Source organism: Podarcis muralis, chromosome 15 (assembly GCF_964188315.1).
Source record: "Podarcis muralis chromosome 15, rPodMur119.hap1.1, whole genome shotgun sequence".
Taxonomy (NCBI): Eukaryota; Metazoa; Chordata; class Lepidosauria; order Squamata; family Lacertidae; genus Podarcis; species Podarcis muralis.
Genome location: NC_135669.1, coordinates 21691386 through 21717697, shown reverse-complemented (window position 1 = coordinate 21717697; position 26312 = coordinate 21691386). Strand labels below are relative to the sequence as shown.

The window sequence follows — 26312 nt, the reverse complement described above, 5'->3', positions numbered from 1 at the left end:
CGTTGTACCTGGGCGTTTGTGTCTGGTTTTTCTTTTTCTTTTTCTGGTGCACACCCCCCACCCCTTTGCAAACCAGAGTCTGGCTTTCCACATTCCTCTTCTTGTTGTTGTTTTTAACAGATAGCATACAAGATTGTTATTAACAACCCCAACCATTCTTGCCTAAGTTCTGTCTTGGTTTTGGGGACTCCAACAGCTTTCATATAGACCTTGCAGACAGTCCGCCAATTGATAGCTATAGCTACTACTACTACTAATAATAATAATAATAATAATAATAATTTATTATGTATACCCTGCCCATCTGGTTGGATTTCCCCAGCCACTCTGGGCAGCTCCCAAACAAATATTAAAAACACAATACAGCATTAAACATTCAAAACTTCCCTAAACAAGGCTGCCTTCAGATGTCTTTTAAAAGTAGGATAGTTGCTTATTTCCTTGACATCTGATGGGAGGGCGTTCCACAGGACAGGTGCCACTACTGAGAAGGCCCTCTGCTTGGTTCCCTGTGATCTCACTTTTCGCAGTGAGGGAACTGCCAGAAAGCCCTCGGAGCTGGATCTCAGTGTACGTACGTATATCAGAAAGGCTTGGAAGCTGGAGCTACCGTATTCACCCATTCTGTATCATTTTCACACATCACTAGCATTGCTTAAAAATGCAAAACAGAAGACACTGGAGTCCCATTGCTAAAGAAAAAAGTACTGTTCCTTACTGACAGTTATTTCATATCGGCAAGAGTGGTTTTGGATACTAAACTACATAACTGGAGCTGCTTTCCTTGCATCCTCATGCAAGAAGGAGAGAGAAGAAAGACAGTGAGGAAGAGACGGAGCTTGGGTGGTTAGACCACAGAGTATATTTCCCCTGACTCTCTGTTAATCTCAAACACTGCCCTCTACTGATGGGAGGAATGCAAGGTGGGTTACACCCAAAAACAACCCGGTGATGAACAAAGATTGCTGAGCAGCTTTCGATATAAAGGTAAAGGGACCCCTGACCTTTAGGTCCAGTCGTGGCCGACTCTGGGGTTGTGCGCCCATCTCACTTAAGAGGCCGGGGGCCAGCGCTGTCCGGAGACACTTCCGGGTCACGTGGCCAGCGTGACAAAGCTGCATCTGGCGAGCCAGCACAGCACACGAAACGCCGTTTACCTTCCCGCTGGTAAGCGGTCCCTATTTATCTACTTGCACCCCAAGGTGCTTTCGAACTGCTAGGTTGGCAGGCGCTGGGACCGAACGACGGGAGCGCACCCCGCCGCGGGGATTCGAACCGCCGACCTTTCGATCAGCAAGTCCTAGGCGCTGAGGCTTTAACCCACAGCGCCACCCGTGTCCCATAGGTGATATAGGTGATAGCAAAAATGCATCACATAGGAACATAACAAGCTCTCTTGTGCCAGGCCAGACCACTGGCCTTTCTTGCTCAGTTTTGGCTACACTGACTGGCAGAAGCTCTCCAGGGTTTCAGGCAGGGAACATTCCCAACCATACTCAGAGAGGGTAGGGATTGAGCCCGAGGCCTTCTGCATTCAAAGCAAGATGCCTTGTCACTGAGCGATGGCATTCCCTAGCAGATCAAGCCATTTTGAGTAGTTAGACAGGCAAACCTCCAGAGCCTGTAAGTAATGTTTCAAATGAGTCCTCCCCCTTCAGCCTACATTTTATTATTTATTGCATTTAGATCACACTTTTTCTCACCAAGAATTTCAAGGTGGCCTACATGATTCTCCCTCTTCTCATTTAATCGTACATGGTTCTCCCCCTTCTCATTTAATCCTCCACAACCCTGTGGGGTGGGTTAGGCTGAGAGGCAGCGACTAGCCCAAGGACACCCAGTGAGCTTCATGGCCAAGCAAGGATTTGAACCCTGGTCTCCCAGGTCCCAGTCTGATGCTCTAACCACTGAACTAACACTGCCTCTAATTACAATCTAATTTTATATTAGGTTGTTTGAGCACCACATTTGCACTTCTCCTCTCCAAAGGACCTCAAAGAAGTAGACATACCTACCATGTCCTAAGGAACACAGGAAGCTGCCTTATTCTGAGTTAGACCATTAGACCATGTAGTTCAGTATTGTCTACACTGACTGGCAGCAGCTCTCCAGGGTTTCAGGCAAGAATCTGTCCCAGCCCTGTGTGGAGATGCCAGAGATTGAAATTGGGATCTTCTGCTTTGAACTGCTTTGAACTTCTTTGATGGAGCATTCTCTCCTTTGATTTCATGGATCTAGATCTTAAAACAAGAACTCCTTGCAAGACCTCAGTTCACATGAAAAATAAAACACCATTTACTAAACCTGCCAAGCCAATGTCCTTTGGAGAACTCAGATCCTTTACCAGCAAGAAAAGCATGTGTTAAAATTTACTAACTAATAGAACAGACTTTAATCTACTCTTTTGTAACTTCCGGAAACTTATATCAATGCTTCAATTTATGCCTTGTTAAGCATTGCAGCATTTGAATATTACTTTTAGAATATTATCCACTTGAACGTAACAATAAACGTTAAAAAGATTTGCTCTTTTCTCAGTTTTCATTTTCATCATGGGTCAAGTTACAAAGACTGTGGGGGGGGGGGAATCAAGGTCAGGGAGACCATCAAGGGAATTAAAAATTCATTCCCGTCCCAATATATCTATATATCTATATCTATCTATATTGGGTATCCTGTATTCAGGATGGATGTCATCCCTATTGGACAAAGCAGCTGCATCCATACTGTCCAAGCCTCTGCTGGACAAGAGATGAAGCCAGCAGCTTAAGACACTGCTGTTCAGACACTAGATGGTGCTAGAAAGTTGTGCTTCTGCTCTTCTCATCTTCCCTTCTAAAGGCAGAAGAGAGGAGGAATGCAAAGTCTTTGCAGATTCAGAACCCTGCCTGGGAGGATTGAGAACAGATTTCCCTGTGCAAAGAGTTTGCATTGTTATTGTTTTCCTTTGCAGCATGAGCATGCCTGATGTACGGGCTCAGGCATCTGGAGAGGCTGCAGTTTCTGACTCAGTGGCATTCAAGTCCCCATAAGCTCAGTGGGGCTTGCTCCATCAGAAGTGTGCTCACAACTGCAGAGTGCCTTATTAAAATCGCACACAGACCGCACAGAAAGAAGAATGGAGCTAATTGATTGAGAGTGGTGCTCAAAAGATATTATAAGCATCCATGCAGCTGGCAGAGTCTTCCCCGGGGTCTCCTCCTGCTGATCTCACAAAGGAAGGGGTGGGGGGAGTGGCATAGAGATGTTCTTGACTTCCCAAAGCATCTTCAGAGCCTTGGATGCAGAAACAGAGCCGGCCCTAGCATTGGGCATAGTGCTGCCTTGGGTGGCAAATGCTGAGGGGTAGGCAGTGGTGGAAAGGTATTAAATGACAGAGCTGAGTGCTGCCATTAAGCTTGGCCTATAGTGGAAGTTGCAATCCCATTGCCGTCCTGAAATACAATTCAACTGTCCTCTGGCCACCTTCTGGACCTGGAGTGGCAGGGTGCGTCATCTTAACCTAATATTGTAAGAAGAGTCCAGCTGGATCAGGCCGATGACCCATCTTGTCCAGCATACTGTACTCATAGTGGCCTACCAGATGCCTGCTGCAAACCCTCAAGCAGGACCGGAATACAAGAGCGCTCTCTTCTTCTACCAGAAACTGGTATTCAGAGGCATACTGAATACAGTGGAAGTACAGCATAACCATTATAACTAGGGCCAGGGCCTTTTCAGTACTGGCCCCGACTTGGTGGAACGCTCTGTCACAAGAGACTAGGGCCCTGCGGGACTTGACATCTTTCCGCAGGGCCTGCAAGACAGAGCTGTTCTGCCTGGCCTTTGGTTTGGACTCAGTCTGACCCTTATGTTTCCCTCCCCTTATGGTTTTGATCTATGGGCTATTATTAAAATGAGGCTGCATTTTAAATTGTATTTTTAGCCTGTATTTTAAATTGGTTTTCCCCCCTCCCCTATTATGTTTTTATTGTAATTTTACTAGTGTTAGCCACCCTGAGCCCAGCTCTGGCCGGGGAGGGCAGGGTATAAATAAATTATTATTATTATTATTATTATTATTATTATTATTATTATTATGGCTACTTGCTCATTGCTTCAGGCAACAAGAGACTCCAGACCAGCCCTGGGGAGAAAGGTGAACAGAAGGAGATCCCAGTCTGATGCGGGATTCAGTCACATGCCAGCAAATTCACAGACCCTCCAACATTTCTCTGAAGAAAATAGGGAAGTCCTATTTAATAAAAATAATTTTACTATTTATACCCTGCCTATCTGTCTGGGTTGCCGCAGCCACTCTGGGAAGTTTCCAGCAGATACAAAAAATAAATAATAACACATTAACCTTTATTTTTTTTTTTTATAAATTTTTTATTGCGTTTCTTTCCATAGTTTTATAGGTTACAGACAAATAAAATAATTGCAAGAAACAAATTTTCCCTTTTTTTTAACAACAAAAACAAACAAAAACAACTTGGACTTCCCCACCCCTTCTGGTTCTGCGTTCTTTAAATTAACAATGTCAGCATTTTGTTACCTTATTTCGTACCTTATTGTAACTTTCAAATGTTATGTGCCCAGATTCAATATATTGTATCTCAATTTCAATACCTTTAAAATAAACATAACATGTTCAATTCAAATTGTCTCCTTTTCTCTTTTATCACTTATTTTACAATTTACTTACTCATGATTGCTAAAGCATAACATTTCCTAATCATGCACTGTCTTAAGATTCATACAGCTTGTAGTATTTTTGCAAATAGTCTTTAAATTTTTTCCAGTCCTCCTCGATAGTTTCTTTATCCAGATCTCGGATTCTGCCGGTCAGTTCAGCTATCTCCATGTAGTCCATCAACTGCTTCTGCCATTCCTCCAGCGTGGGCAAATCTTGTGTCTTCCAGCTCTTAGCAATGAGTATTCTTGCTGCTGTGCTAGCATACATAAACAAGGTTCTGTCTTTCTTTGGCATTTTCTGGTCCACCATGCCCAGCAGGAAGGCCTCTGGTTTCTTGGGAAAGGTATACCTAAATACCTTTTTCAATTCATTATAAATCATTTCCCAGAAGGTCTTCACTTTTGGGCAGGTCCACCAGAGATGGAAGAAAGTCCCCTCTGCTTCCTTACACTTCCAACATTTATTGTCAGACAGGTGATGTATCTTAGCTAACTTGACTGGGGTCATGTACCACCGGTATATCATTTTCATAATGTTTTCCTTCAAGGCACTACATGCCGTGAATTTCATTCCGGTGTTCCATAACCTTTCCCAGTCTTCAAACATTATATTATGTCCAACATCCTGTGCCCATTTTATCATAGCAGATTTAACTAACTCGTCCTGTGTGTTCCACATAAGCAGCAAGTTATACATTCTAGATAAAATCTTGGTCTTTGGTTCTAACAATTCTGTCTCTAGTTTCGATTTCTCCTCCTGGAAACCAACTTTTTTATCCATTTTAAAAACCTCTTGAATTTGAGCATAATGTAACCAATCTCGCACCTTGTTTTTTAGTTTATCCTGGCTCTGCAACTTCCAACTGTCTCCAATTTTTTCAATTAATTCCCAATATTTCGGCCAATAGGCCTCCATATTGGGTCTTTTTCGAGCCTTGGCCTCCACCGGTGACAGCCACCTCGGTGTTTTACTCTCTAATAAGTCTTTGTATTTCGTCCAGACTGCAAAAATTGCTTTTCTGACAATATGGCTTTTAAACAATTTGTGAACTTTAACCTTGTCATACCATAGGTATGCGTGCCAGCCAAAAGCATTATCAAAACCTTCCAGATCTAGGACATCGGTGTTTTCTAGCAAAAACCAATCTTTCAACCAGCAGAAGGCTGCAGCTTCATAATACAACCTCAAATCCGGCAGGGCAAACCCCCCTCTTTCTTTTGAGTCTGTTAATATTTTATACTTTATTCGGGGCTTTTTGCCCTGCCAGACAAACCTAGATATATCCTTCTGCCATTTTCCAAAACATTCCACTCTGTCCACGATCTGTAGGGTTTGAAACAAAAATAACATTTTCGGCAACACATTCATTTTTATTGCTGCAATCCTTCCCAACAAGGAAAGTTTCAATCTTGACCAAATTTCTAAATCCTTCTTAACTTCCGACCAACATTTTTCATAGTTGTCCTTAAATAAATTCAAATTTTTGGAAGACAAATAGATCCCTAGGTACTTCACTTTTTTTACCACATTTAGTTCTGTTTCTCTCTGAAACCCCTCTGTTTCTGTAAGTGTCAAATTCTTGGTCAAAACCTTGGTTTTTTGTTTGTTCAACTTAAATCCCGCCACCCGACCAAACTCAGATATAAGTTCAAGAGCTCTTTTTGTACTGGATTCTGGCTCCTGCAGTGTCAAAACTAGATCATCTGCAAAAGCTTTCAGTTTATATTGTTTCACTCCGACCTCTATCCCTTGTACCAACCGGTCCTTCCTTATCATATTCAATAGCACCTCCAGGACTGAAATGAATAAAAGAGGGGATAGAGGGCACCCTTGTCGTGTCCCTTTTTCAATTTTGAACTCCTCCGTCACCACATTGTTCACTATTAATTTAGCCTTTTGCTCTGAATAAATTGCTCGTAACCCATTTTCAAACCCCCGCCCCACTCCCATCCCTTCCAAGTTTTTATTCATGAACCTCCAAGATATATTGTCAAATGCTTTCTCCGCATCAATAAAGATTAACACCGCCCTTGTGTTCATGTTGGTTTGTAAAAGTTCCAAAATATCAATGATGTTTCTGGTATTCTCATATAAATGTCTACCAGAGAGAAAGCCTGCTTGGTCTTTGTGAATTACTTCATTTAAAACTTTTTTAAGTCTACTTGCCAAAATGTCTGCAAATATTTTGTAATCCACATTCAGGAGTGAGATGGGGCGGTAGTTCTTGAGCTGAGTCTTTTCAGATTCTGTCTTAGGTATCAATGTGATGAAGGCTTCTTTCCACGTTTCTGGTGCCCTCTTCCCATCCAAAATCTGGTTACATACCTCCAACAAAGGTTGTATCAAATAATCCTTCAAAGTCTTATAGTATTTGGAGGTAAGCCCATCCGGGCCTGGAGATTTGCCTAGTTGCATGTTCTGAATGGCACCTTCAATTTCCTGGGTAGTTATTATAGAATTCAAGATTGATCTTTTATCTTGAGTTATTTTTGATAGTCCATTTATCTTTAAAAATTGATCTATCTCAGATTCTTTCTGAGGCCCCTGTGTATAGAGTTCTTTGAAATATCTGTGGAAGCACTTCCTGATTTCTTCTGGTTTCTGTACCATCCTTCCTTCAATCTCTAGATTTGTTATCGTATTTAACTTTTGTCTTTTTTTCAGCTGCCAGGCTAGCAGCTTTCCACATTTGTTTGCTGATTCAAAGGATCTTTGCTTCATCTGTTTTATTTTCCATTCAATCTCCTGGTTAATCAATTTTGAATATTCTGCTTGATGGAATTTAATTTCTCTCAGCAGCTCCTTTGACTTTGGTTTGGTTCTCAATTTTTCCTCTCCTTGGTGTATTTTCTCCAATATTTTATCTTTCTTTCCATTCCAGAGCTTCTTCTTAATTGTATTCTGTTGTATCAGAAACCCTCTCATAACAGCTTTGCTTGCGTCCCAGATTGTTCTTTTTTCTACTGTAGTGTTCAGATTTATCTCAAAATAGTCCTTTAGTGTTTTTTGGGCCTTTTTCACAATCTCTTGATCTCTTAGTAATGTGTCATTCATTCTCCATCTGAAGGAACCGGGTTGAGTTAGTCTGAATTCTATTTTCAAAGCGTTGTGGTCGGAGCATGTTTTCGGGCAGATTTCCACCTTTTTGGTCTTGGGTGCCAGCCCCCTGGAGGTCCAGATTTGGTCGATCCTTGACCAGGACAGGTGGGCCTCAGAGAAGAAAGTGCCTTCTTTACCTAGGGGGTTCTTTGTCCTCCATATATCAATCAAATCTAGATTGTCAGTCATTTCAAAAAAGGTTTTAGGCAGTCTGCCGTCTGATGTTAAATTTTGGTTGTAAGACTTATCCATATGTGTAGACACCACTCCATTCATGTCTCCCATCATTATGATGTTAGCATAGTCCAGATAGTCCAGCAAAGTCTCATGCAGCTTCTTGAAAAATTCCGATTTCCCGTCATTTGGAGCATAAATTCCTAATAACAATATTTTTTCTCCTTGGGTCTGAATTTCAATTGCCAAAATTCTTCCATGTTCATCTTTGAATAAAAATTTAGGTGTCAGGCTCTCCTTAGCGTAGATCACCACTCCTCTTTTCTTTACCTTATCTGAAGAGATAAACTCTTGGCCTAGTCTTTTGTTAACCAAAACTTTCCTGTGGAGCCTGGTTACATGGGTTTCTTGTAAACAAATAATATCCAATTGTTCTTTCTTCAATATATGAAATAGCCTCCTTCTTTTCTCCGGGGAGTTTCCGCCATTTATATTCCAACTAAGTAGCTGCAGAGACATCCTGAACTATTCTGTTACACCTAGAGCGGTGTGTCTTCTTTTTCCTCTGGTTCCGAGGGTATAGGCGTCCCTCCGCCTGCTGGCAGAATGGGTCCTGGTTTAGGTAGAGGCCAATGGGCTGCTGCTTCTTTTTGGAGATCTTCTCCGTGGTCGTGCTGGAACTTTTGTAGGTCCTCTGGCGTTCTTATTTTAACCTTCTTCTGTTTGTAAGTAAATGATAGTCCTTGTGGGAACTCCCACCTATAAGGAATTGTGTTGAGTCTCAACAGCTTGGCCAATTCTGAATAGGTGGCTCTCAAATCCAGTAACTGTTTAGGGATATCTCGGTAAATTTCCACCCTTTTCTCTTGTATCTCAATTGAGTTATTAAAGTGTAGGCCTAATATTTTGTCTCTCTCTTCTCTTGATCTCAAAGCTATTAAGCAGTCTCTTGATCTGTCTTTTCTTACCAATCTTCCCAGTCGGAAAGCCGATACTATTTTAAAATCACTATCTTCTTTTAGGCCCCAGAACTTTGAAAACTCTGTTGTCAAAAATCCAATCAAATCTTCTTGTTCAATTTCTGGAACCGCCCTCAGCCTGAGGTTGGTCTGGCGATTTTTCAATTCCACCAAAGAGAGGTAGGTTTGTTGGTCCCCTATCTGTTTGTGCAGAGGCTTGACTTCTGCTTTAACTTCCTCAACCTCTTTTTTAGCTGCTGTTGCAATTTGAACGGCTTCCCCTGCCAATTTACGATTCTCTTCTGTTGCTCCTTGCAATTTTTCAATTGCTTGGGTATGTTGGGAAACCTGATCTGTCAGTTTCTGGATCGAGGATGTAGCTTGGTCAATTTTTATTGATTGGTTATCAATTTTTTGGTTTAATGCTGACAATTGTTCCAAGACTTGTTTCAGTACTGCCTCTGATCCTCCTGATGCCATATCTTCCTCCTCAGATTTTTCCGGCTTTTCACTTTCTACTTTTTGTGTTGCAAGCACAGCTGGAACTGATAGTCTGCGTCCCTGAGTTAAAGTTGTTTGCAAGAGCTGTGCCTGCTTTTTCGCTTTTTCTTTTTCCTTAGCTTCCTTAGCTTTGGCTGCTCTTGTCTTTCCTGTGCCACTCATCAGTCAATGTTCAAGGTCAAATGTTGTAATCCCATGGGAAAGACAAGCCCAAATTTAAAAACAGTCTGGAGAGAGAAGGTAAACAGAAAGAACTTTTCCCAGGCCTTTGTTATCCCAATATCCTCTAGGGGGAGTGCCACCAAAATTTAGTAAGAAAAAGGAAACTTTTCCGCCATTAAAGTCCCTTTTGTTCCATTTTTGAAGACAATTTTAAAAACAAGTTAGTTCCAGAACACTAAGAAGAAAGTCCTGCAGAGCACTTTAAAACATTTAACAAAGTTCCAACAAGGTGCCTGCAATTGTATCCACTCGAACTAAGTAAGCTCAAAAGTTGCACTTCAGTTACAAAAGTATCTGGAAGTTTGTTACAGTTCCGCAGTTAAGCAACTTCACCCGGCCACCCGAAGATTTGGGGTTAGAGTCTTCCCTCACCCCTTGGGGGACCGCTCCAAGTCAGTTTTTTAGCTGTATTTTTAGCTGTATTTTTTCTTTAAAGATAGAATTCAAATGTGCACGAAAGTCCCACTTTAAAGCCTTAAAGCTTCCCTGTTCACAGCGCTTTCCGCTCTTTGAACCGTCTGCTTTGATCTTGAAAGCAGTGCCGGAAGACGGACTTCCTCTTTCTCGTCTCCCGGTTTCAGCCAAATTTCTCCAAATTATTTTAGCAAATCTTAAATCCTTACTCACGGGTTTGCTGTTTCAGACTGGTATTTTTGGAAGAAAGGTCAGCGCTCATCCGTGACAGCCGCGCGGCTTCGCCTCCGCAGAAAGAGCGATGAACTCACAGCACCGCCCCCCCTCCTTCACTCCGGAGCCCCTTACGGGGTTCCTTCTGCGAATTTGGGGTCGCTCCAGGTGCCCGCCGAGTCCCACGGCCACGGACTCACTCTGTCCGTGGTTTTTCTTAATGGGTTGCCGCTGCGCCGTAGCGAAACAACCCTTTCCTGCGGTGCCCCTCTTCAGAGCTCGAAGAGGTCCGCCATCACGGTTTCGCGCCGCCTCCGGAAGTCCAATAACACATTAACCTTTGAACAAAAAAACAAAAAACTTCCCTATACAGGGCTGCCTTCACATGGCTCAGGGGTCGGTTAACTCCATACCCTCCAACATTTCTCCGATGAAAATAGCAACATCCTAAGGAAAAGCAGGACATTCCGGGATCAAACCAGAAACCAGGATGGCTTCTATAAATCTGGGGTTGTCCCTGGAAAATAGGGACACTTGGAGGATCTGAATTCAGGAGAGCAGAGAGATGCAGGCATCAAAATGCCACATAACCTGAGTATTACTGAGAGAATGTGTGTGAAGCACGTTGAAGACTACAAAGCACAACAGAAACAGTATTAGATGTCAAAGAGAACCACAACTACCAGATTTTTAGAAGACATCTGAAGGCAGCCCTGTTTAGGGAAGCTTTTAATGTTTGATGTAGTACAGTATTTTAATATTTTTTTTTGGAAGCCGCCCAGAGTGGCTGGGGAAGCCCAGCCAGATGGGCGGGGTATAAATAATAAATTATTATTATTATTATTATTATTATTATTATTATTATTATTATTATTAAATGCTTTCTTCTTGTAACGACCCTGCAGGGTAGGCTAACCTGTGTGGAAATCTCTTGCAGCAGATTTTGCAAGCAGATAATTAGGATTACCTCCCAAGTGAAGAAACTAGCCCTTGGCTGACACCCTTGTGTAGGCCAAAAGTGTTTCAGCTTGTTCACCGTTCCTCCATCTGTGGATGCATTAATGTGTTTACAGACGACGGAGCGAAAATAAAGCTGGCGCTGGCATTCAAATTCTGTTTGACACGGCGCTCTGCACTGATTTGGAATGTTTATAAACACCAAAAGGTAATGTAATCAAGTACAGCAGGAAATAAGCACGGCAGGTACTCAGCGGTGACAAGAGTGTCAAATATTTTCTCCCGCGTAGAGCAGTGGGGCTGCCCTCAGAACAAAAGCGTCGGCCAAGCCCCAGGGAGGAGGAGTGTTCCGGAGAGCAATTTCTTCCCCTTTCAGCCTCCATGCTAATATTAGTAATAATAATAATAATGTCATCCATTTCCACAGTGCTTTTTCACCCCTATGGAGTGCTCTGCTAATGCAATGTCGGCAGAAAACCCACCAAACGCACATGAATGACTTCTCTGTTGGACGGATGAGGAATAAACAATGCAGAGATTTTGAACCTCAGAAGGTGAGAGGAGGTAGGAGGCAGACTCAATTGTTCCACGCACCTCAGTCCCAGAGATTTAAGCACATATCTGGGTTCGATTTCCTTTGGAAGGCAGCCATCACAGGAGGCTTATTAGTGTTTTGTAACATTTGCATTTATTTACAAATTTGCAGGTTGATCATTGGTGGAAGCTTGCAGCTTAAAATTCCAACAGACACTTCCTAAACCTCTCCAAGTTCCTGCACATATTTGTGAAAAATAGCGTATGAGAAGGCATTATATGAGGGGAAGGTGATTTGCAAAAAAGTTTATGTTAGTATAAATTTGCACTAAAGTGTTGGTGAATTTTCATGAGGGCTTTAAAAACATAATCACCAGCTGATGTGGAAATGTGGGGGAATGGACTCAATAGGGGGGAAATGTGAAACAGCGAAGCAGAAAGCAACAGATTTGCCCACCCCTAGCTGAATTGTCAGACCATCACATTGCTCATGTGAGATGAGACACACCAGTTTCTACGTGCTGACATGTTCTTTATCTTTCCCCAGACCAAGTCTGGTTACATGCTTTAATTGCAATTTCAAGAACTTCATGAGCATGACAGGGCCGATAAGAGATGGCCAATTTACTTACTACAATACAGCTAGTCTCCGAGGCTCGGGCAAATTTTACAGCGCGGTTATGGTTTTCCATCTCACAGAGAGTTTAACTCGTTGCCATGTAACATGAGGCACTTGATGCCCTCCACTTAAAGTCTTGCTCAGTGAGGATTGGCCAATATACCCCCAGATTAAAAGGAGATGGCTTTTATATGGTGATGGAGTATTGACATTTGCAGTGGTGAGAGGGCTATTGATGGCTACTAGATAGGATGGCTACGCTCCACAGTAACGCTTCTGACTACCAATTGCCAGGAGCCACAAGAGGGGAGGGTATTCCTGTGCTCCAATCCTGCTTGCTGGTTTCCCATAAATATCTGATTGGCCACTGTGAGAACAGGATGCTGGACTAGATGGGCCATTGGCCTAATCCAGCAGGCTCTTCTTACGCTGAAACTTAATTGATTTTACACCAGTTAATTACTATTTACTGGCTACAGTAATCCATGCTCTATAACATCAAGGATGGATTTCTGCAATGCACTTTACACAGGGCTGCCTTTCAAAACAGCTCAGAACCTTCAATTAGTGCAGAATGCAGCTTCCCAAGTGTTGACAGGTTTGTGACAAATAGATCATATAACACCAGTTCTGTTCCAACGACGCCGACTGCCAATATGCTTCTGAGCCCGAAACCAAAGTGCTGGTTCTTTAAAGCTCTTTAAAGCTCATGACCCAAATAATTTCTGAGACAACTCCTGGTATGAGACTACCTGGACCCTCAGATCTTTGTCTAAGGTTCTTCGTCTGAGGGATGACTAGAGGGTGGTGACAAGGGAGAGGGCCTTCTCTGTTGTGGCTCTCTATGGAATGCTCTCCCCAATGTTGTCTGCCAAGCACCTTCATTGACAACTATTAGGCACCAGATAAAGACTTACCTTCTTTCCTGGGCTTTTTAATAGATTAAGATGATCTTTCCTTACTAGCGTTCTACCAAACTTTCCTATGATGGCAATTGTTTTGCTCTGTCTTTATGGTATACAATGTATTTATATGTATGTTTTAAATATGTTGCAGGTCACTTGGAGACCTTTGGGTATCAAACCTAAATAAATAATAAAATAGTAAAACTAATTATAGCCAGTGCTTTTTTCTGTGGGTACGCAGGGGTACGCATACCCCTAAACATTTTGTGAATCTTTGTACTTTTGTGCATTTACTGTATTTATTTTCCGTAATTTGAACTATAAAATGGTGATTTTTTTGAGTCAAAATGAGAGTACCCCTAAACATTTTTCTTTTTTTGGGGGGGGGGAAGGACTGATAATATCAAATCTAAAATGAAATGATAACACATAAGCAAAGACTGCTTAAAAACATACATGTTCAAACAATGTGGTGTAGTGGTTAGCGTTGGACAAGGACTGGAGTGACCCCGGTTCCAGTCCCCCATTCAACTCTGGGTGATCTTAGACTCTCTTGGCCTCACCCACCTCAAAGGGTTGTTGGGAGCAGTGCTGCTTTTTTTAGAAAAAGAGGAGCCGGAACTCACCATGAACATCTTCCTCGTTCTCTTATAATGGAAATCGTGCCCACCTGAGTGGTGCTGGAACTGAGTTCCAGTTGGGGGGGGGGAGCACCCAATTTGTGAGAATGTGGAGATGGGAGAAGCATGTAAACCACCCTGAGATCTCTAGCTGAAGAATAGGGTAAAAAAACAACAACACCACAACACATCATGAATAATACAATGGACGTTCAGGTTGCAAACGTGATCCATGCGGGAGGCACGTTTGCAACCTGCAGCGTTCGCAACCCGCAGTGGGTTGCGATTCTGTGCTTCTGCGCATGCACAAAGCACGATTTAGTGTTCCTGCGCATGCGCGAGTGCCGAAACCCGGAAATAACCTGTTCCGGTGCTTCCGGGTTCAGGGCAGTGTGCAACCCGAAAACGCGCAACCCGAAGCGTCTGTAACCTGAGGTATGACTCTAGATTGGAACAGAGACTCATGCAGAAGCCTTCTCCAAGGGTTGATAAGTCTGTTGCACCTGAACTGGGAGTCGGCGAACGATGCATTTGCACCTGACACATAAATGAGGTGATCTAAGTGGAAGGAGGAAAGCCCAGAGACTTGATTATACATAATGGGGAGCCTCCTCTGAGGATGCTGCTGCATCTCTGTATGGGAAGTGAAGGAATAATCCAATCGCACATGATGCAGAGACAGTGAATTAACCCCCCGCCATCATCTGTGGAGGCCACGAGGAGGAGTCTGGAAGGACCATAGCTCAGTGCTGGAGCACCTGCCTTGAATGCAGAGGGCCCTTGGATCAGATGGAATCTCATCCAGAGACGTGACCTGGAGTCTCCCCTACAAACGGCCTCTTCGGGCTTATCAGAGGCCTTCCTCATTCCGATTCCTTTTCTTCCTCGCACTGATTCCCAAGTTGCAGCCTGCCAGCGAGTGTGGCAATGTGCGACTTTGGGGGAACAGCTACCCCAGTATCCTCTTTCCCTCCCTTCTCCCCCATACGCCTCACTCAGCCTGACATTTGCAGAGACGGCTTCCAAAAGGCAGAGGGGGTAGGGGCTCAAGCTGCTGCCCACCCCCACCTCACCATCCCCCCCCTTACCATCCCCCAACCCCTACAAATCTGGAGCTGCTGTTGCCGCTGATTGGGGCTGCAGCCGTAGGCGCTAAGCAGCGCAGCTTGACAATCAGGCCGCCATTGTGTGTTCTGTAGGAACAAGGCTCATTATTTATTTATTTTGATGAACAATAAGAGATGCCCTTTCAAGCGATGGGGGAGGGAGGGAAAGAGAAGAGCAAAAAAGAGGGGGGAAAACACCCGTAACCCAGCTCCAGGCGCCCTGACGATTAATTAGACTCACAGTTGCAAATGATAGTTTTCAGAGAGTCAATAAAATAAAAAATAGAGGTATGATCCGATAGGCAGCTGTTTCTATTCCAAATGGCATAAAAGGTTCTTGATTTACACACAAACACCCTCCTCCAAAATACCCTAAAATAAACCACCACTAGGAGCAGTGTCAGAACCATAAATATTATATCATTACTCATATCAGTTTAAATACACGCAGTCGCAGGTATTAAAAAAAAACCACTCACAAAAACAATGTCCTTTCTACACAATTCTGAACTCCCACATGCAACTAATTAACAGGAGAAGCTGACAGAAGGAAGAGTCAAAACTGGTAGATGCATGCCTCACTGTTTGGTTATAGCAGTGGCTGCTGGTGCCCACTGGAACCGGTAGGGTGGAAGGCAGGGAGTCGAACAGTAGGTGGCACTAGAGAGCCAGTAAGAGGCAGAGCCAATGAATTACAGTGGTACCTCGGGTTACATATGCTTCAGGTTACATATGCTTCAGGTTACAGACTCCGCTAACCCAGAAATAGTACCTTGGGTTAAGAACTTTGCTTCAGGATGAGAACAGAAAGCGTGCTCCGGCGGCACGGTGGCAGCGGGAGGCCCCATTAGCTAAAGTGGTGATTCAGGTTAAGAACAGTTTCAGGTTAAGACCGGACCTCCAGAACGAATTAAGTTCTTAACCTGAGGTACCACTGTATAGTTTCCCCCCATCCTCTTCCTTCATGCTGAGTTTTATAAGGGGCAATGCTGAGACAAAGGAGGAGAGAAAATTGATAGGAAGTGCAACCCGTTGGAGTGATTTATTTAGAGGGTAAGGTCCCAGCTCATTCCGCTTGCCAACTCCATGTATCCCTTTGCCAACCACTCTTCCCCTACACCTGACCAAACCCTCCTCCCCTCACAGCTCACCTCAAGCCCCTCCCCTCATACCTCACACCAGCCCCCAGCCCTTTTTTAAGGAAAGATGGAGGGACTTCACATAACAACTTGCTAAATCACTGTTTGAAGCACACACACACAAACCGTGTTTAACAGTTTGCCCAGGCCAACTGACCGCCATTCTACTTGCTTGCTTGCTCACCTGCTGCCTGCCATTGTCTTGCTAGAGTTGGTATGGCCACCTGTTGGTAGCCATATGAACTGCAGTGAGATGGCAGCCTTACATTTCTATGTATATAGGAAGATTATACATACACACACACACACACACACACACACACACACATTTTTTTTAGTGTAGTAAGAGGAAATTCTAATAAAGTACTAATTAGCCTTGGTGGGCCCACTGCTTTGCTGTGGTCTCCCTCCTGCCTTGATCAGCCCCTGGGTGGGACTAAGGACTGGCTACCTGCAGTGGGATCAGGTGGTAGAATGGGCAAGAACCACTGCAAATAGCAGGTGAGTCAGCATTCAAAAACGGTCCCTTTCTGCAAGAAGAGAATTAGCTCAGCAAAGAGGGAAGTAGTGGACTTCAATTCCTGATGAGCTAGCTTTCTACTTATGTCGGGTGTGTTGGGAAGGGGGACAACTTATTTTCAAAGGAACATTCTGTCATGGCAGGTCCTTCCTGGCCCCCGAGGTGGTGCAGTGAACCCTCCTACCTCAGGAGTCTACTGCATCAATTTCGCTACGTGAGTAGATAGCCCCAGCACAATCTTCTGCCATTTCAGCCGCAAACTTCCTTTATGTCTGTGGAGATGAACCACTGGCAAGATAAACGAAGCAAAGGCTTGCAAGGACACAGGAAGGCATCTTTTTATAGCCTTCCACCTTCTCCATTTTCCATTGTGTGTGACACCCTCCCCATCTGATTGTCTCTTTTCTTGTTTGCCAGCCATTGATTTCTTTCTGGGCTGCTTCTAATGGTGCTTGAAATCAACATGACTTTCTAGCCGGCATGGTGACGGCGGCTGTTCTTTACATCTTTGTGCCTCACTATCATTGCCCAAGTTGCTACAGATCGGAGATCGAGGCTTTGTTGGCCAAGAATAAATAACACACACCTCTTTTTTTTGCATTCGCAAAAAATAAAAGCCCACTAACAACTCAAGAACCAATGTGGGTGCGCTACTTCTCCAAACTGGGAAACTTTTCACAAAAGGGGAACCAGATATTTTTGGATTCCAGCTCCCATCAGCCCCAGACAGCATGACACAATGGATGATGGGAGTTGGAGTCTGCAATGCATTCTGTGTGGGGCTTTCCTTGCACTTGACCCACAAGCTGCAGTTACTGCAGAACGATGCAGCTTAGTTGCTGACAGGAGTGAGACCCTGTAAGCATATGGTATACAGTGGTACCTCTGGTTAAGAACTTAATTCGTTCTGGAGATCCGTTCTTAACCTGAAACTGTTCTTAACCTGAAGCACCACTTTAGCTAATGGGGCCTCCTGCTGCTGCTGCACCGCTGGAGCACGATTTCTGTTTTCATCCTGAAGCAAAGTGCTTAACATGAAGCACTATTTCTGGGTTAGAGGAGTCTGTAACCTGAAGTGTTTGTAACCTGAAGCATGTGTAACTTGAGGTGCCACTGTATCTGCTTGGAAAATTGCACAGCTTGCTAATTTGTTATCAGTTGTTACTATTAGTATATAAAGTTCTTAGTGGCTTGGGACCAGTCTGCCTGCAGTACCCTCTTAGCCTATATGTGCCCACTCCACTACTTCGGTCAGCACAATAGACACAGTTACAGGTGCCGCATAAGACTCATTCTACACTTGTAAGAAATTGGTCTTTTAGTGTAATGGCCCTCAAACTTTGGAACTCCCTGCCTATTGACACCAGGCAATCTCCTTTGCTGCACTCTTTTTTTGGTCCCTGCTTAACACATTTCTGTTTGTGCAAGCCTATCCAGCCACGTAGGTGTCAATGTGTTTTAATCTTCCACTGCAGATTTTAATTAAATGTGAATGTTTTAATTGTTCTTAAGTGTTTTGTTTGATAACCTCAATTATTTCTTGCAAACCGCTTGGCAGTTTTTACTACAATCAAATGTTATATACACTTTGTTAAATACATAAGAATAGATTTAGAGTCCAATAACACCTGGAGAGCCACAGTTTCCCTATTCCTGCATTGTAAGGTGATACAATGCGGGGATGGGGAAAAGGGGCTCTCAGGTGCTGGAGGTGCAAGAAAGGCTTCCTTGAGCACCCGGTATATGATGGGAACCAATGAGGGGAAATGAAGTTCCACTGAAACCTTATTGAGCTGTGAAGGCAGGTGACACCAGACAGCCAATGCAGTGCCACAATCCTTGGCCAGCTGTCTTCCCCTAATATTGGGAGACTGCTAGCCATTAACAGCTATCAGAGGGGAGTCGAGAGTTGAGACACGCTCCAAAATACATCCTCAGATCCCAAAACATCAATGGATAGCCTGGGTGTGGACAGTCCAGAACCCGAGAAAACTTCACTGCCCAGTAAGATGCTCCAAACTGGAGTTCCATGGGGCACCACATGGGGCAGCTACACACAAACTCATGGTTCCAGCAGCCCTGCTTGGTCCTGACACCTTTGTTTCAGCTTAGAGAACAGGGCTTCTATTACAGCATCCTGTTCTTGCAGTGGCCAACCAAATGCCTGTGGAAAAGCAGCAAACAGGACCTGAGTGCCAGAGCTCTCCCCTCCTGAAGCTTCCAGCAATTGTTATTCAGAAGTGCCACTGCCCCAGACTGCAGAGCATAGCCATTGTGGCTAGTAGCCATCCATAGCCTTCTCCTCCTTGAATTTGCCCTGTCCTATTTTAAAGCCATCCAAGTTGGTGGCCCCTACTGTCGCCAGTGGGAGTTCGTTCCCTAGTTTAACTATGCTCTATAGCAGAGTTTCCCAAACTTGAGTCTCCAACAATACCCATCATCCCTAAATGCTGGTTCTGCTACTGCTGGAGATCCAAGTTTGGAAAACCCTGGTCTATAGGAAGCGTTTTCTTCCTGAAATCTGTCCTGAAACTTCCAAAATTCGGCTTCATTGGATGTTCCTGAATTTTGGTGTTACAAGAGACGAGGCAAAACTTTTCCTTATCTACTTTCTCCACGCTATTCATTGTTGTTGTTGTTTAGTCGTGTTCGACTCTTTGTGACCCCATGGACCAGAGCACGCCAGGCACTCCTGTCTTCCACTGCCTCCTGCAGTTTGGTCAAACTCATGCTGGTAGCTTCGAGAACATCTCGTCCTCTGTCGTCCCCTTCTCCTTGTGCCCTCAATCTTTCCCAACATCAGGGTCTTTTCCAGGGAGTCTTCTTTTCTCATGAGGTGGCCAAAGTATTGGAGTCTCAACTTCAGGATCTGTCCTTCCAGTGAGCACTCAGGGCTGATTTCCTTAAGAATTGACATGTTTGATCTTCTTGCAGTCCATGGGACTCTCAACGTCACACAACTCTTACTCACCTTTTCTCTAAACTAGAAAGCCCCCAAGGTCTTTCCTCATAGGAGAGCTGCTGCTCTATGCTCTATCTATATCCCCTTGATCGTTTTGGCTGCCCTTTTCTGAACCTTTTGCAACGGTGCCATTTTTGAGGGGAGGAAATCAGAACTGTACAGTGGTACCTCGGGTTACAGACGCTCCAGGTTACAGACTCCGCTAACCCAGAAATAGTACCTCTGGTTAAGAACTTTGCTTCAGGATGAGAACAGAAATCGTGTGGTGGCAGCGGGAGGCCCCATTAGCTAAAGTGGTACCTCAGGTTAAGAACAGTTTCAGGTTAAGAACGGATCTCCAGAACGAATTAAGTTCTTAACCAGAGGTACCACTGTACACAAATAAGGCTGCACCAGAAATTTGTATAATGGCATTATAATGTTGGCCGTTTTATTTTCCATTCCACTGACCATATGATGCTGTGGTTTAACTCTGTGTCTACTAGCGGAAGCTGTTCAGTTACGGCTCTGCCCCACCTGACCCAGCCTCCACCTGCCTGCCTTCTTTTATCCAGACAGCCCCTGGGTTAGGGCTGCCTCCCAGCTTCATCTTCCTTAAGTCCCATTACTGTCCTGTGGAACTCAGCAGGGAGGAAGAAGATGGGATTAAACTAGAATTAGTTGGCTCTGCTTGCGATTGGCTCTGTCTCAGCCTATGATTAGGCTCCTTGCCTTCCACCCTATCACCACTACTGAGCCCCCTCTTCAGGAAATATCCATTCACACATCCCATCTCTAACAGCAGCCCCTGGGAAGCTCACAATCACAGCAGAGGACCATAGCAAGAGCTTAGCAGTAGAACTGAGAAAGGGGTAATCCTGCAAGGATCACACACAGTTCTCTTCCTCCTTTAAACACACCCATTTGGATCCATTCCTTCCATTTTGAGCCACCGCTGTCCCCACTCCAATGAAAGAGATCCAGGAGGGTTTCAATACAGTACCAGAAGGGCTTCAGTTCAAAGTGTTTCACTATGGCTGGATCAGACCCAGAAGGGCAGGGGAAGAGAGGAAAAGGTCAAGAAATATAGCGGAGAGTGGGAAATGAAAGCAAAGGAAGAAATTGATAAAGGAATAAATAAGAATGGCTGTAGCTCCGTGGTACAGCACGCGGTCCACATGCAAAAGGTCCCAAGTTCAATCCCTGGCCTCTCCAGACAGACACGGGTGATGAGCCTTGAGCTGTTGCTGGACTCCAACTCCCATCAGCCCCAGCTATCACTGCCGAGTCTCAGGAGTGATGGGAGTTGTAGTCCTGGAGCGCCACAGCTTCCCCTACTACCCTGTCTCCTGGTGGGAAATGCCGAAGACTGATCTGAAACCCGGGACCGCCGCTCGCTGCCAGCCCGTGTCGACAACACTGGGCTAGTACCCATGGACCATGCAGCAGCAGCTCCTGTGCTGCAAGTGGGAAAAGACGGAGGGGAGGACCGCAGGGGCAAGGAGGAAAAGACGAACCGCGTGGGGGGCAGGAGGGGGAGTGGCGGGAAGCGTGCAGCCGCCCCGCCAAGCCTCTCCGACCGTACCAGACGGACGCCGGAGGAACGCGCGGCACTGCGCACGCGCCCCTTTCGCGGAGACTTAACGCCGGCGCCCCGCCTGCTGTTTTGCATGCTGTGACATCACAGCCGCGGGGGGCGGGCCCGGGGATCCAGCGGCGGGGCTCGGGTGGGAGTTGTGTGTGTATGTGAAAGAGCGCGCGCGCGCTCCGTTCCTCTCCCCCTTTCTCCTCGCTCTCTCTCTCTCGCGCGCGCTTGCGGGCGAGGGTGCACGCGCAGGCGCGCCCCCGCCGCTGCTCTCCGGCTGGCCACCCTGCTCCAGCTCAGAGCAAGCCGAGGCTGCCCAGAGAAAGGGAGGCGCCTCTCGCCGGTGCTGATGTTGCAGCGAGGAGCCGCTGCTCTCCTCCTCCTCCTCGTCGTCGTCCTTCTCCGCCCTCTTCGCCGCTCCAGCCTCCTCGGAGTGCTCTCGCCAGTCCCAAGCGCGGGGATCCGACGCCGCCGCCTCTCCTCCTCCTCCTTCCCGCCTGCCGTGGGGTTCGCCGAAAGCTGGGATCTGCGAGACATGGAGCTTGTTTGGAGCACTTTGCTCCGCGCCGGGGCCCTCTGATCGCCGTGCGGCGGCAACAGCAGCAGGAGCAACAGCAACGTGCTCGCGGGATCCGACCGCGCTCGCTCTCTTTTTCAGTCCCAGAAAAGCCCCAAAGCCACGGGGGATCCGGCTCGGTGGCTGGCGAGAGAGGAGGGGGGAGGGAAGGAAGGAAGCGAGAGAAAGGAGGGAGAGAAAGCGGAGCAAAGCCGATCCCTGGTCGGAGGCTGTGCCGCCTCGCCGCACGAGGGGTGTCCGGAGCATCGGGAGATGACTTGTCGCCAGGATCCGGTCTAAGCAGCCCAGGAGGAGGCGGTCTTCTCCTTTCTCGCCCTCCGTGCTTCCCTCCTCGTTTTTGTGCCAGCTTTGGCCCCCGATCCCAGAGGAGACGACCGGACTGGGCTGGCCTTGGAGAGCGCAGGGGGCGATTGGCAAGCGGCTGGGTCGCCAAGGACCGCCCCAGGAAAGGAGAGCTTTGAGGGCGCGATCTCGGCAAGCAACTTGGGGGGCGTGTGTGGCTTGATTTCCTCTGGTGGATATTGTACTCCCCCTTTAGCCCTTTCCAGGACCCGTAATTTTATTTTTTAAAGGGCCGCCCTTTTTTTTGGCAGCGGATCCGATTGATGCTACTAGCGTGGGGGGTTCTTCGCTTATCGATCCGCACCTTCAGCGTCGCTTCGTCTTTGTTTGAATCGCCAACCAGGCAACCTAAGGAACTCTCTCCCCGATGGCCGGGAAACTCCAGAAGGGCTGGTTTGGGGGCTGGTGGACTACCGGAGTTTGCTTAACGGCGCTTTCCTACGTCCCAGGTGAGCGATCGTCTGAACAAGACGCTCTCTTCTTTTTCGTGCCTCTCATAAGAACGATGGTTCTCCGGTGGAGCTACCTTGGAGCGTTTGGGTCTCTGTGTGTCTCGGGATCTCTGTATAGGAGACCGAGAAAGTTGAGCTGGGCAACTGGAGGAAAGGTTTGCTCGGTCTGGAGCAGGTGATGGCGGTGGCAGGAGTATGGCGAGAGGGTGGGCAGCTGTCCTGGTGGCATGGGGAAAGAAAGGGGTATTAAAGACACTGGGCATTGGATAGGCTCGTTATGCCAGCGGGTGCCAGGCTGGCTCCTGCCAGCCAGTGCCTGTTTATTTTTTAAATAAAAACCCAGTCTTGGCCACCTGAGGTACTACCAGCTCCCTTCACCTGCTGGGTTTACAGGGCACGAGTGCTACCCTGGTTTTGCCAGAGCGCAGCAGTTCGGAAGGCTAGCTTGCTCCAGCATTGTGCCCTCCAACGCCCTAGGTGTGTTCTCCTCCGGGTCCAAAGCGTCAGGTAGAGAACATCTCCATCGCCCACCCTCGACAGAATATGTCTCTTGGTTCTGATAGATGCCCAACCAGGGTACAAATGCCCTAATATAGACCCTTTTCCTGCAAGTCTCTCCTTTAGACTCTTGGTAGGAAGCAGAAAAGGGGAAAGCTCTGTCTCTTGGTACGATCTTGTCTTTTTTTCTTTTTAATTTCCTGTGCCCAGCTGGGTAGCTGACCCACCTTGCCCACTCTTCCCCAACTGAAAAGAGAGAAAAACCCTCCTCTTTCTGCTTTTGTCTGCTTTGCACACAGTGGGTTAATCCAGTTGTGGATTGGGGTGGAGGGACACACACATCCCGAGAAGACACAAGGTGGCTGTGCAGGATGATTCCTGGGGAGGCTGGAGACAGAGGCTTGGAGAAAAAAATGGGAAGTCCAAGCCGATTGTGTGTCAGCGCCCTTAATGGAAAACTGTCTTCCAGGAGGAAATCCAAGTGTGGTTTGGGGGGGAGGTCTTGCTGGGAGGTTTAACTCTTTGGGCTGTGGAGGCAACTGGCCGCCCTGCAAGGAAGATGTGCAAGTGTGTGTATCACTGCCCCCAGGTCTGCCATGCCCAGCTTGTCTTGCAGGGGTAGGAAGGGGCTGTGTGTGTGTGTGTGCTGCAGTGGGAGGGGTTGCCTTTTGGAGAGGGAACACTGCAGCGGGCAATAAAAGGGGAAAGATGCTCTGGGAGGATACAGCTGCTGCTACTTTCAGGTCCAGAAATGTGCAGGGAAGTGAGTGCCCACAGTTTGCAAGGGGCCGGAGAACCCAGAGGGGGTTTCCTCCTGCAAGCAGCTGGGTCGCTGGAGGAAAGCTGTGGTGGGAGCCTGTTCCGAGTCCATGTTCACTGCTGGCTTTTTGGTGCCCGCCGGAGTGGCAGTTGGCAAAGAGGTCTATTGGCTTGGCTCTCTGTAGCGGTGTTGCTGCTGCTGGTACAGCAGGGGGCAGGCTGAACTGAGGCCTGAGGATGGGCGGAAGCTAGGGGGGGTAGGAAGTGGGATCCAGAGTCTTCAAAGCACACAGCAGTTGGTAGTGACCCCATCCTTTCTCACCTAGGACCAACAAGGTGGCATAACAGTGTCACATAGGAGGCGAGCCCCAGGAACGAGCTGATGGAAAGGGAGTCTTTGCCTTGGAACCCCTTGCATAGAGGATTTTAAGCTGCTAGTCCATAGTGTTCCTTGTATTGAAAGAGAGGCTGCTCTGAAAGCTGGTTTTCTTGGCCCAATCCCAGAGTTGTGGTGGGAGAAGAGGATTCGGATCATAAATTTAAAATCTGAAGAGAGGGGGACTGGGAATGTCATGGACTTTTAAAGTGGATGTTAGTTTTCCAGAGGCAGGTGCATGAATTAGGTAGGGTTTCTTTTTGAAAAAGTATTTTGAACCTCAGGACTGGAGGCCAGCAGGTGAGACACTGGTGTTGTCAGAATTTGCGTTGGGGGGGGGGGCTCTAACTCCATGCTCCCCAAAACTTCTGCAAATTTCTTCTGTAAACTTCGGTGAATGGAATAAAATCCATGAAGTAATCTGAGTGGGCTCTTACTTTCCAAATATATATATCTTTATGTCTTGGTAGCTCAATAAAATACTTAACACATGCACCCACGGTTTTGAAATCTCTCTCTCTCTTTCTCTGTCTCTCCCCCCCCCCAACTTCCTTGCCAAGGAAAAAGAATCAATATTATGCAAGCATGCTTTCCGGGAATATTGTGTGTTTAAGAGCGGGGGTGTGGTGTGGGGAGTATGTGATGTTTGTGTTCCAAAAGCTTTTAACTGTTGCTTCCTAGGCTCAAGAAATTCACTGAAATCTGCCTACTCAAACACACACGCATGGGTTTATCAATGCAGTAGGTGGATGGGATATCTGGGACCAGAATGCCACTTGGAATTCAAACAGCATATGAATAAAGTTCTCAGGGGTTTTCACACAGTTATTTGCAGAATCTTGAAGTGAAGGGGTTTCTGCTTGCAGATATGCATTCTGAGAGTTTGATGGGAGCAGAGTAGTACAATGCATCCAGCCCATATTTAGTCATGGATGTCACTCTTAAATTCTCTACCCAGCACCCAAATCTCCTGCTTCTTCTTTCTTTCTTTCTTTCTTTCTTTCTTTCTTTCTTTCTTTCTTTCTTTCTTTTTGCATTTGGACAACACCATCCACATATATGGTGCTGTAAGTTTTATATGAGGAAAAAGTCCTTGCCCCAAGGAGCCTACAGTCTAAATGTTGACAGGCGGGGGTGGGGGAGAAAGAAGAGAGAAGTGGGGAGAAGCAAAGATAACAGAGAGTGACTGTGAGCAAGTGTAGTTACTTAGGTGAGCAATTGTTTATACCTATGTATTAGAAAGGTGTAGTTTGTATTCTGATAGTAAAATAAATCCCACTTCCTTAGGCTTTTGTTTCAGTTGTGGATGAGGACAGAAGGTTTACTCCAAAGGCCTCATGTGGCTGTGCTGCAGCATCATGCTAGTCCACATTGTGCCACTTTGAGCGTCCATTCATTCTGGCATGTGTCTCAGAGCACCGTAGATGCTGGTGTCTGTGGCAGTTTAGCTCACAAGGGCAGTTAAGCCCACATCTGGTCTCAAGAGCAGAATGATATATTTCTATGGCATTTCCTGGTTATGATATAGCAGGCTCATCTATTAGCTCCCTTCCTTGATTCTGGGGTGCGGCGGGAGGAACCCCACTTGCATTTCAAGAAAAGCCAGTGCTAGCAGCTCAGGAGAAAGAGACCTTTGCTTTGGAAACTTCCTGCAGCTGGGGTGTCCAGCAGTTAACAGCAGCGGGGAGGTGATGCTTATATGCATATGATGAAACTTGTGGTGTGGAAATCTTGCACATTACGGAGTGGGGGGAAAGGGAGAAGAGATTTAAGAGTGCATGGTTATTATTTTCACTTCTCTCCCAGGTCAAAAGCACACTCTTTTAATTCACCTTGCTCCCCCCCCCCCCTTATTTCCTGGCCTGATGCCCTGGACAGAGTGAATCTGCCTTCTCTTACCAGACGGGCTGCAATGGAATCATCAGGCTGTCTTTAAGTGTTTTCTCCGCAGTCTCTTTCATGTTGTTCATATGCATCCCTTCAATATGGGGATATAGATATATTACTCTCAATACTTCTCGGTTTTGCCTGCCGCTCCTTATTACAATATTTGCTCTTTTCTCTTGTGCTAATAAAGGGGATCTATATATATATGCCATAAAAGTGATGGAAGATCCCCTTA

General features: G+C 46.0%; 1 protein-coding gene across 5 annotated transcripts in view; it reads left to right on the top strand.

The window, feature by feature from the left end:
- The first annotated feature begins 21317 nt into the window (after positions 1-21317).
- Positions 21318-26312, top strand: part of NECTIN1 (nectin cell adhesion molecule 1) — a 195753-nt gene continuing 190758 nt past the window's right edge. For 2 of the 5 annotated variants that reach the window (XM_028708215.2, XM_028708214.2), the window contains exon 1: positions 21328-22554. In XM_028708215.2, the coding sequence (XP_028564048.2) occupies positions 22473-22554 (82 nt within the window). In that variant the 5' untranslated portion in view covers positions 21328-22472. Of the gene's footprint in view, positions 22555-26312 lie in introns of all 5 variants that reach the window. The other 3 variants (XM_077919646.1, XM_077919645.1, XM_077919648.1) reach the window with 3 other exon arrangements.